A 12509-nucleotide genomic window follows, 5' to 3' on the forward strand; every position below is an offset into this window, starting at 1 on the left:
ACTATATAGGAGGAGGTGACCATCTTTTCTTTTCTTTTCATTTCTTTTATAGAAGGATGATAGACGAGAGATCCTCTGCACCTTAATTAGCCAACCCAAATAATTAGAGATGCACCATCCAAGATTTAAACGTGGAATATATAATTCCTAAACAAGATATTTAACCATTAGAGCAAGCGCCAACTCATGATGTGGGCATCTTTTTCTTTTTTGATTACTTATATTTGCTATATTTTTGAGAAATGCTCATCTTTACCATCTATAATGTGATTATGTAACATGACTCAATGTTTGGATGTAAAGCTATGCTTTTCATTTCGCTTCTAAAGTTGAGCTCTTTCTTGCCAAATATTTACATCTCCCCAAGTAGTGATTACAAAAAGAGGAAACACATAAATCGAAAGAAGTGAGCATATCAAATATACCTTGGGGAACCACCAAATTTTAATTTGCATATAATATCACTGTCTGGGACTCAGATAAGAGACGGGGTCCATTTGAATAGCATCAGCCCTCACTTCAACCTTGGGTTAACAGAGGCCTAGTTCCATGAGCTTTATCTTGGTCTACCCAGAAGCCTAGGCTTAGGTAGAGCAGCAGGTGGGGTTCAGGCCCTGATAGTCTTCTTCTCCTTCTTCTTCTTTTATTTATTTATTATTTTTTTTATTTTTAAGGATATATATATATATATATATGATTAACCAAAATATAGTTTTTGTTACCATATATTAATTGAACAATTTACTCCAAAAACTTAAGTTTGTGGGGAATAATTAAAATATACATCAAGCTTAACCATCCCACACACGCATGGCAAGTCAAGAAATTAATAGACTCGATTAAATAAAAAATTATAGTATGAAAAGAATTTAAACTTCTAGGAAATATAAGTTTACAGTTCGAAACTAGCCAAGACATTCCAAAAATATAAACTTACAAGGAAAGGATTAAGCAATTATTCGATACTATTTATCAAGCATTAGTCTTTCATGCATCATATGATAGATTCTTAAAATTCGATATCCATCATGGAAATTAGATTTTAATCTCATATTGCCTGTCAAATTAAAACTCAATTGTATTTGATAAAAAAAGATGACTTGCTTGACTCTAATTTGCCAAGCCAATGGGTAAAATCTTGACTCAAATCTATACCTTAGAGGCATGTCTAGAGAGGTCTAGATAAAGTCAGAAATAAAGACTAATGCATTTCTAAAGTTACTATTCTACGGAAACCATGAAGCTTCAAGTAAATCATCCAGAAGAAAATAAAAGAAATCTTTGAAGCATTCCCTGCAAATTTAAACGACATAGTCTATCCAACAATTTTAGTCGACATGGAAAACAGGGATTTCTGACCTTCATTTCAAACATTTCAACTACCACAATCACTTTGTTCTTGTAAGCAAGTGAGATTAGAGAAGAGATCAGTTAAATTAGTATTACAATCACCGACCATCGGACAAATGGAGTGTTTCAGCATTACTAATTCAATATAGCTTTAAAAAATGTTATCCCTTTTTTTGGTAATTAAAAAAAATGTTATCCTTTCTTGATGTTTATTTAATAGATCCAAACTAGCAAAGATCTATCTCCCCATCAATCACGTGTTGCATCCACCCCATATTCGCACGTTTCCTCCGATTTTTGCGGCTTGTGGGAAACGATTTGGATAAGGAACACCAGCTTTAATATGCTGGAAGAAGGGGCGGAGGATGGAGACAACTACTCACAGCGGGAACCGTAAAATAAAGATGGAGGGAAACGGGAATTGAGGCACGAAAGATTGATGCAAATCTAAAGAAAATTGAGGGAATCTCGTTTCTTTGGAACATGTTTTTCCATTGGATCATGACCCCCCCTTTGTCCATCTTTTTATCCGCTTATTTAACCTAACTTGGGTCCCAAAAAAACAAAGAGACACATCATGATCACCATCATCAAGCACAAACCTTCTGGTGGGGCAGTCATACATCATCTCGAAAGGGAAGTGGGGCTCACAGGCATTGGTGTGTATGCGATCCATCTTTCTGCCTTTCCTTTCAACTAAGATCTCTCCCTCAACACTTGTGGGGTTAGGATCAGGTATCAAACAATAAAAGGCCCTTCTTCAAATCAAACACTATAGCTTTTTGGGAGGATGTATAGTTTTGGAGGACAAGGTCAGGATTCTCATACAGATATGTCTTCTAGTGGACTGCTCCATGTCTTATTTTTTATTTTTTCCCTTTCTATGATCTTGTTGAAATATTCCAATAATTAATCTCCTCCTGTCTCCATCATGAAGCATAATGGATTACCATCTACCACCAATAAGCCAGCATTAACTTCCACCAAGACTCATCGGTTTCAAGATTCTCTTTATTGGTTTGAACCATCTCTTCCAATGGCCTAACATTCGCTGGGCCTGGTCCAATACAATTGGGTCTAAGCCTTTATATGGATGGCATTGGAGCAATATTCGGCGCATGCCAATAACATGTTGGCTTTTACCTGATCCATTCATCTCGTAGAGTACTTAAACAGAGTATTAGCCATGACTGCTAGGCTTATATTGCATCATAGAAATGAATATGTGGCTATCCTTTTACCTAGACAAGAATTGGTTTGAAGGATCTCCGGAACTAAAAGGTCTTTATTTTTTTATGGGGTTGGTTAAGAAAATTATCTAGTCTAACACTTGCAAATTTATCATAACGATGTTACTTTTAAAAAGAACTAAAAACAAATGCACTTAGTAGGAAAAAAGAAAGAATATGGGAGTTACAATATGGTGCAATGCATCCAAATTCACTCTTATCTTTGGACCAGTGGAGAAGACATAAAATTGTATCATGGACATGATTAATCTAGAGATTTATAAAACCTTTACAGACTCAAACTATCTTCTCATAGTTTTACTCAGTAGATCAATCACAAGTAAAATCTATCTATCATCAAACTATCTAGTTTTCTTTGATAGTTTCACTAAGATTGTACTAATCTCCTTCGCACCATCTTATTAAATTTGATCTAATAAAGTGTCATTCCTTTCATGGTAAACATCTTCCCTTTTTAAATTACTCATCAACTCTCTTTTACTCCAATACTTTTTCTTCATCCTCTTATCTATTTGTGTATGATTATGATCTAATTTTCATCAGAATAATCAACTATTGTGCCTCCTAGCCCCACGGTCGCATGAAGTGATTAAACAAACACCCCGGTGCAGCATACCCTCTCGCACCACTAATATTAAAAACGGGCAAAGACTTATATTAAACTACAACAAGGGATCACACCCTCCTCAAAAGGATAAAGGGCAAGGGCTTTAAAAAAACAACCCTATAATCCTACAATTCAACTAGCCCAATAATTTAAGCAAAAGGTGACGACAGCCCTCTGGTGTGTCAGACCCACGGAACATTTTTCTTCCTCCAACACCCCCACCAGACCATAAAAAATTACACTCCCCACCATTAAAAGAATACACCCCTAAATATAGTATAATACTGCCTATTGAAAGCATCGGTGGCATTTTCGTAATACAAGAAAAGTGTGGGGTGACAAATGAATGACCACACCCTGAAGCCCAACTGAACCCAGTGCACGACAATCCATCATTTCTTCCTCTATTAAAAATTAAATAAATTCCCACCGAGACAGAACGCGACAAGGACAAACCTTTTCTCCGAACGTCCGCATAAAATGTTTCCGTGACAGATTCAATCGAGTCGTTCGTTCCTTACCAAACCCCGCCTGTGCGCACGTTGTCTCAAATCAGGCTCAGCATCAAGTGACGTCACGATTTCAAAATAACTCCCGCATAGATATCTTGTATGCGTATGTCCAGAAAGAAAACCGTCCTGATCGGCGAGGTTAGTGGCAAACATCGGTAAATTTCTGCAACAGTCTGGGTAGTTTCGAAACACCTTCCAGCCTTCGGGAGGCCTCCCCCCGCCAAACCACTAAAAACCCACCGGTCAAGACTCCTTCGCGATGGCGCACGTGGCGAATTTCCATTGGCTGATAATTTAGTCCATGTTCGAATATAAAATTAACCGCCTATGTAGATTTGCCACGTATGAAAAAGAATTCAAGATTTTTCTTACAAAGTGATCCGTAGGCTGATCCGCTGCTGGACAGGCTTATAACGGGCCTCTGATTTCATCCGACGGTCCAGATCGGTTGTCAGAGGCAAGCAGTGCAGCCCGATGCGCCCGCGGAGCAGCGGAACGGGGTGTCTCTCTCTCTCTAAAACTTCTCTTTCTACCAAGCCTTTTTTTTAAAAAACTATTTTTGCTCCTCGGTTTCCGGTTTTGCCCCCGATGGAGGGAATGATGGCTGTCTGAGCGACTTGGAGCCGTGGCCCTTTAATAACGGGCGTTTCCAGAAACGGCCTCCCATTCTGGTCAATTTTCCTCTCGCTTTCTCTTGGTTTGGCTCGTCCATGGGTGGCCGGAGGCCGGCGGCGGCGGCGACGACGGAGGCGGAGGTTGGGAGGGTGGAGCGGGGGAGGAAGAGGGGTGGCGAGGTCAGGACGAAGCAGGCTGGACGAGGATCCTGCCGCGGGAGCTAGACTAGGACAGATCGCCGGACTCCGGCGGCTCCGACGTTTGCTCTTCTTCTCTCCTTCCTTTCTCTCCCTAGCGCTATCTTTGCTCGCTTCGATTTCGGTGCCAACTCAGGGTTTTGCCGAGTGTTTTTGTTCACTGGTTCTTCGCGGAACGATGGGGCTGATGCTTAGAGAAGCGCTGAAGCGCCTCTGCATCGAGATCGGGTGGTCTTACGCAGTCTTCTGGAGGGCGATCGGCGCCCGGAACCCGACGTAAGCTCAAAGTCTTCCTTTTTATTTTTCCCTCTCTTGTTTCCTTCAGGTTTTCTTGATTTATGTGAATTTTTTATGGAAGTTTGTTTTTTTCCTCTCACGCTCTTTGGGAGTGGTTAGGGTTTTGCGTTGGGTGGGGGGTGGGGTTTGGAGATCTAGGTGTTGACTAGCTTTGATGAACAAGTATTCGATTCCCAAAGAATCCTCCTTTCTAAATATTTTTGTCTCTCGAGTTAATAAATGGAGAGTAGTTATTACTCTTCCTGGTCAAGCAGGTCACTGTAATGTGTGCTTGCTTGGTTAACTTTGTTAAAAAAGGTATGCTTTATATGCCTTTATTCTTTGTTTCCTTAATTTACTTTGCCTTTGTTTTTTATTTTTTGGGAAGTAGATTTGTGACTTATTAGATCCTTATAGTAATACTATATTCTCTAGATCTCTAACTTACAAGAGGAAAAATGTGATTTTGAGGCAAACTTTGGCCTGTAGTGGGTCATTAAAGCCAGTAATAGAGTGGGGAGTTTTTATGTTTTAACCTTGATGTAGAAATTCTGGTTGAATTTACTGTGGTCTTTATCCTTTTGCAAACCACCCCCCCACCCAACCAAAGACACACACACACAGAGACACAGAGAGAGAGAGAGAGAGAGAGAGAGAGAGGGAGGGACAAGGTGTTCTTGGGGAAGCCTCTAAGTCTTGGTCACGTGTGATTGTTGTCATGTCCAACCTTAGAATGAGATTTATGATTATTTGAAACTGAATGTTTGGGAGTCTGTTTTGAAATTTGGCAGGCATTTGGTCTGGGGTGATGGTTATTGTGAACAGACGCTGGGCGTTGCAGGGTTTGAAGCTACGTATTTACTGCGTATGGAGCAGGGGATGATCAGCAATTCTAGCAATGATCGCACTGCTGAGATGAGGGGATTAGCAGACTACAGAGTGGGCGTGCTGGTTAACAAGATCATGGCATCGCAGGTCCATGTTGTAGGAGATGGGTGTGTAGATTGTTCTTCTGTTGTCTATGTTTGGAATTTCTTTACACTTCTTCTCCAACCACCGATTTTCCAATTTTCTCTTTCATAGATTGCTGATATCGACTCTCTCTCTCTCTCTCTCTCTCTCTCTCTCTGTGACATAAAGTTTCTTGTTGAGATTACTTAATAGATTGTCATATTTCAGGATAATCGGGCAAGCTGCTTTGACGGGAAATCATCAATGGATTGTCCGAGATAACCTTAAAGATAGTGGATCCATAACTGAGGTATAGATTTTGATATTTTGATTCTTCGATAAGGTTCTAAATGAAAATTCATGCTGCTGAGAGGATTTTCTGATGTTGAGAATGATTGATTCGAAGAATTTATCAGATCACAGCTAGTAGACAGACCATGGTGTAGGTGGAATGTTAATTGGACATAATGGTCTTTTGGATGGTAATTCATCAATGATCATTGAACATTATCATCTTGTGTAATTTTGCTTAGAAAAAAATCTGTAATGGACGTAGATCATAAGCATCTGAATTTTAAATGGGCATTGCAAAAAGTGGTATGCATTATCATTCATTCATGATGAACAATCTAAAATGTTTGACAAGCATACTGCATACATCTTTGCAATAAAACTACATGTGCATGTGCATATCTTACAATAGAACTGCCTGACTTTATTTTCCTTACCTGTTGACATTTTTATCATGTAGTCTTGTGTGCTTGTAAATTAAGCATCATATATCCTGTTAGTTTGATGGTAAGAATTAGGTTGGAAGTTCCATTAGAACCCATATTTTCTTATGTGCTTATAACCAAAGATTTAGGTCCCAGCGGGACGTCCTGTGGGACTTCGGGATGAGGTACCATCCCATGTGTCGGGACAGGACCATCCCGCTAGCATCCCAGCATCTCGGTCGGGATGCCCTGGGACATCCTCTGTCCCAAGCATCGGGACAAAGTGGGATAGCAGAGAATCCTACCCAATTGGAAAACTGGAACAGCCCCATCTCACGGGATTTAAAACCTTGCTTATAACTTTAATAAGCATTATTTGATGAACTTTGAACTATACTGTACCTTACTTTCTTGGCATCCTAAATAAGTGGTGCTCCAATTTCTAGATTTTGGCCAGAGATTTTATATGGCACTTTTTTCTTGATAGGGTTTGGCCGAGATTAAATGTCAATTCTTGGCAGACATTCAGGTCTGGAAGTTTGCTCTCTCATTATCTTTTATTTTCAAGTTCATTTTTTCTCATTGTACATCGATAATAGTCTTTCCTTGTTCTCACATGCCAAATCTCTATATTGTTGTTTATGTTTTACAGACAATTGCAATTATTCCTGTGTTTCCACTTGGCGTCGTACAACTTGGTTCTACCCAAATGGTATGCTTACCTGTTTAATTTTCATTATTGAAATTAATCCTTGTTGCTGCATATCTAAATCTAAGTTTAAAGAGAAGCCTATTTCATATTCTGGAGATAGATGTACATATACCACTTCCAAATGGTTGGAGAATAAATTGTGGAAAGGGCATGCATGAATGCAAATCAGAGCATATCTATTGCATCACTTAACTAATTCTAAGGAGTAGTTGCATTTGAATAATATATAATATATCTAAAACTTTTGAGTGGTAGGAACAGATTTAACAATAATTTTGCTCAAGAATCTGACGTACAAGATGGCATTCATATTGCATAATCAAATGATTCAAATCTTTTCTACAATTAATGTGATATGGTAGTCTTGACAACTAGACTGCATGTTACGCCTTTATTTTTTTATTTTCTTCCTTTCTTTCTTTGTTTTTGTAAAGGGATGTTTAAGTATTTAAAATGCATCTTATAACTGAAGCAGCTGTATGTCTTGGAACTTGTGTTATTTTCTCCCCTTTCAACAGGTCATAGAAAATGTTGGGTTTATAAACCACGTGAAGAGTTTGTTTGCCCAGCTAAACCATGTGCCTAGAGCTCTTTTTTCTGATATCACTCAAAAAACTTCAAGCCTAGGGAGTCAAGTACGTTCTTCACTTGGCATGAAAATCTCTGATAGCCAATCTACAGATGTCTGCACTAAGGTACTTTCCTATGTTTGCTGTTGGACTCACTTGCCATCTTTTCAAATCTTCAAATTCAAGATCTGTTACTCGGCCTTATTGTGCTATATTGTTGCAGCCAAGCAAGAATCTTCCACCCATGGCTTCAAAAGTGACGTCAACTAAACAGACCATCACGAACAAAACAATGTTGCTCACTGGCCAGTTTCAACCAAATATATATCCAGGAGTTAAATCTGTTCTTCATCCCAATAGCCAACTGGAAGGTATAGCTACAGGAGCTCAGATTATATTCTCCAAGCCAGATGGGAGTTTTGTCGGGCAGCTGCCAAGTGTTTCAGCTGTGGAAGGCCATAATCATCCTTTAGGCATGGCCCCAGGTGCATCTTGTAGTGGCTTAACATTTCTTGAAGAGCAGCTGCTGTTAACGTCAACTATGCAGTCTGCTAACAATACAGAATCTGCATTAGAGAGTAATAAAATAAATCAGTTAAAATCCCACAAATGCAATCTACCTAATTCTTTAGAAGATCCTGATATTGCTTACTTCTTTGGAACCAATGGGTCATTGAAAAATGCAAATGATCTTGGAAACTTTGGTTCACTTCCAGATAGCACAAACAAAAGCATCAGAGTTTCACATGCCAATTCATCTGTTTCTGGGGTGGCTCAGGTGTTGAACCAAAGAAATCAGTCAAATAACAGTCTTGGGATTTCAGGAAATTCCCAGCAGAACCAGCTGTCTGCCATAAAAGATTCTCAAACTGTATCAACAATGGAAAAGCAGGAGGTGGAAAACAATTTATTTCAAGCCTCTCATGTGCCACCCTCTGCATCTGATGCTCATGGTTTGTGCCATAATTTGCTTGTTGGGTCTCTTCCAGCACACAGGTTGAGCAATTCAAATCATCAGCAGGAAGATCAAAAATCTTGTAATATTGCTTGTGAAGCAAATGTTACTTGTGCTGTACATGGGCAGAATTTGAAAAAATTTGAGGCATCTGAGCTTCTGCATGCATCGAATGAGAAAACTTCTTGCTTACCTATGGAGCCTACATTGGGAAGTGATCTGTTTGATATGTTGGGTCTTGATCATAAAACAGATTATGCATGTGGCAGTTTTGATGATGTTTTATTACAGAGGGATAATCTAGATGCTTGCACATTGGGTGCTGGTATTTCTAGTCTCTCGACTCGGTTGGATGTTTGCCCTACCTTTGATTCATTGAATGATGAGATTTCCTGTAGTGGATTTTTTTCTGTAGCTGACTCAGACCAACTATTGGATGCTGTAGTCTCAAAGATCAACTCTGGTGCCAAACAGAGATCAGACGACAGCATGTCTTGTAAAACTTCAATAACAAATATCCATAGTTCTCATCATGGTAATTCTCCGAAACATGGCCATGTTGATTTGCCAGAGCAGGCACAAGGCGAGATTTTTGGTCTTTCCCCTATGCTTGTGAAACCAGAGAGAGCTGGTTCAAGTTACATGAAGCCTTCATGTAATATAGGCAAAAGTGAAGAGCTCTCCCAGAGAGTTGGGTTTCATAAATCTCAAATCCATCTTTGGGTTGAAAGTGGCCAGAACATGAAGTCTGAGAGTATGTCTGCTTCAAATGGTAAAAGAGTTGATGAAATAGGTAAACTGAATCGAAAGAGACCCAGACCTGGAGAGAGCCCTAGACCAAGGCCGAAAGACCGCCAGATGATTCAAGACCGTATTAAGGAACTTCGAGAAATTGTACCTAATGGGGCTAAGGTGATCTTGCTATGCTTGGAGAATTGAGCTTTTTATCATATTTTCCTTACATTCCAGTCCATCTCATAGTGTGACATATAAGAATATGTCTAATCTTGTTTTCATATTGTTAATTGGTGGAAGCAGTGTAGTATTGATGCTTTATTGGAGAAGACCATTAAGCACATGCTTTTCTTGCAAAGTGTGACAAAGCACGTGGATAAGCTCAAGGAAACTGGGGAGCCTAAGGTATGAGGTACTTCTCCGTTGTCGGTTCTAGTTACATGTTCTAGCTTGAACTTGGTAATAGCAAGGTTCATAGTACAGGTGCATATCGCACCTTACCCTACTAGTATTGAACCGATACATAGTACAAGGGACATTTTTAGTGTTGATATATTGTACTAACCCCTTTACCGAGCATACCAATATTGTACAACATGGTACCAGTGAGATTGTGAACCTTGGTAAATGGTTAACTCTGGTGCAGTTTTCTTCTTTTTTCCTTTTTTGTCAGAGAGACTTGTATTTTAGTTACTGGAGTCCAGTTTTTTTTTTCCTTGGACATGCACCACCCAAGAATCAAATTCAAAACCTATGGGTATGATTATTGATTATCTATTTCACAACCCTGATACAGAACCAACCCTTTTTCGAGCTAGCATGCTATCAGTTTGGGCAATTAAAAAAAAATATCTATAAGCTAATCATCATGAAACTCTTTACATGAAATACTACATGGGCAAAAATTGGACAGTACAATTTTTCAATAATTAGCATATAAGATAGAGTTAACTTGTGATCCTGTTGATTGGATACTATGGTGAGACAGTTATCTGCTTGATGCATTTTATTGCGGGTAATTCAGAAACCAAAATATTACTGTTTAATATGCCAAATATTCTCTCTAATGATATTTGAAACCTTGCTCTTTGGCAGCCTGGTCACCTGCTTACACACATGCTGCACTATGCTGAGAGAAATAGAGAGAAGATTTTAGGACTTTTTAATTAAAAAACTATAAGAAAAGGGATCAATAGGTGTTGTGCCAACCCATGCTGGTTGCTGCTACTGGATTGGTGGGGTATGTGCCATCAGCATGGGCCGGCATGGGTGGCACATGAAACCATGTGCAACACCAGATGTTGGTTTAGGAACTTGACATAATATCGTTGTTTGGGAATTTGGTCTATTTTTTGCAAAAGAGGTGTATTAGGGATTGGTTTTGATTTATCAAACTTTGCTAACTTAGTAGTATAGTTGAATCACTCAAATAGAAATATTGACTTCATATACACATGCAGATCATCAGTAAGGAGGGTGGTCTGCTGTTGAAAGATAACTTCGATGGCGGGGCAACATGGGCATTTGAAGTTGGTACGCAGTCCATGATCTGTCCAATTGTAGTTGAGGATCTCAAGCCACCTCGTCAACTGCTGGTGGAGGTAAATTTCTTCCATTGCCAGAACTCAGTTTGCTTTATACGTCTTATTGCCATCACCTTCAAAGTATCCTTTGCCAAGAAAGAGGATTGGGTATTTATAATGTTCTCTACAGATGCTTTGTGAGGAGCATGGTTTCTTTCTGGAGATTGCTGACTTCATTAGAGGACTAGGATTGACCATCTTAAAGGGGGTGATGGAAGCTCGTAAGAATAAAGTGTGGGCTCGATTTGCAGTTGAGGTACAGCCACTTGTGATCTTGAAATTCGCACATTTTGCATAGTAATACATTCACTCAAGCACCTGGATTTATCTTTTGGGCCCAAATCTTTTGGCTTGTAGCGCTGAATCTACAACTGTGAAGTAAATTTGTTTGCTTTGTATGCAGGCAAACAGGGACGTGACGAGGATAGAAATATTCCTATCACTTGTGCGTTTGTTGGGGCCAACCGCTGGAAGCAGCATAGCCCCACAAAATGTTGACAATGTCATGCAACATGGCATGCTGCACCAACCTACTATTCCTGCAAGTGGGTTGTCCGATCGCCTTCAATAAGCAATGCAAACCTTTACAGCCAATGCTAAGAGTGGGGTTGGCTTCTCCTGCCATGACTAGCATTGCAATGTCCATAAGCATCGGATTAGATGTTTTACCATGGGGCTAGCTGCTCCAAGTGCCTGGAAACTTCTTCAAATCTTACAAGCTCTACATTTGGTAATGCTAATTGTTGATCTTGCTCAGGTTTTCTATGTAAGCGAATGTCTATCATTTGGGTTAAGGTGGTAGGTTCTGTTGTAATTTCTTGTGAGAAGAGGCTCCTCCAGGTGACCAGGCTAAAGATGTAAAAAATTGTAGGCATGAGAATTAGCGTGTTGTGTGCTAGTGCTTTTAACATCAGTTCTCTGTTTTCTTCAGTGAAAAAAAGCTTTCAACATCGGTTTGGTTCCTTCAATTCCTCTGACTTCTAGCCTGCTTAATTCCATTGTTCCGATTGTTCATTATGTGAATGTCCCAACCTGCTCTTCATCAAAACCAAAAGCTCAGCCTTAGAATGGTCTGTTCCATGGTATGAATGAAGAATTAGACATCAAAATTTCATGGCTTCAGGCTTTTTGTTTACATTGTTGCATTGAAGGAAGTGGGAGTTTTTTTTGACTGATATGCTTATTGAGAAGTCTAATCCTCAACATTTCAACTCGTGGGACGATCATGTCACTATCGCATTTTTCTTACTTTCAAAGCCATCGAATGTAATAACATGTACTTCACGTGCTGCTGAGCATCTGGTTTTATTCTTTCAGATTATATGATCACATCGGTTGAAAACAATGCTCTTCCTCATGAGCATCACACAGTGTTAACATCATCCATTAATGAAGTCAAACCATTCATGGAAGTTGCGTTTTATTATTTTGTGGAATTAAAATCATCTACCGATACTTTGAGCAAAAGCACTTTTCAATTG

General features: G+C 39.4%; 1 protein-coding gene across 3 annotated transcripts; it reads left to right on the top strand.

Moving 5' to 3' along the window:
* The first annotated feature begins 4387 nt into the window (after positions 1–4387).
* Positions 4388–11996, top strand: LOC105052062 (transcription factor LHW). 3 transcript variants are annotated; one of them, XM_073243265.1, is made up of 11 exons: positions 4398–4807; positions 5599–5802; positions 5987–6068; positions 6962–7003; positions 7127–7186; positions 7705–7881; positions 7979–9622; positions 9749–9850; positions 10906–11046; positions 11159–11284; positions 11432–11996. In XM_073243265.1, the coding sequence occupies exons 1-11, from the start codon at positions 4710–4712 to the stop codon at positions 11597–11599; spliced, it is 2844 nt and encodes a 947-aa protein (XP_073099366.1). In that variant the 5' UTR covers positions 4398–4709; the 3' UTR covers positions 11600–11996. The 3 variants fall into 3 exon arrangements, with proteins under 3 accessions (XP_073099367.1, XP_073099366.1, XP_073099368.1); XM_073243267.1 differs by lacking the exon at positions 4398–4807 and having other exon boundaries at positions 5665–5782; XM_073243266.1 differs by lacking the exons at positions 11159–11284; positions 11432–11996 and having other exon boundaries at positions 4388–4807; positions 9749–9857; positions 10906–11042.
* Positions 11997–12509: the final 513 nt, after the last annotated feature.

Source organism: Elaeis guineensis, chromosome 9 (genome assembly GCF_000442705.2).
Source record: "Elaeis guineensis isolate ETL-2024a chromosome 9, EG11, whole genome shotgun sequence".
Lineage (NCBI taxonomy): Eukaryota > Viridiplantae > Streptophyta > Magnoliopsida > Arecales > Arecaceae > Elaeis > Elaeis guineensis.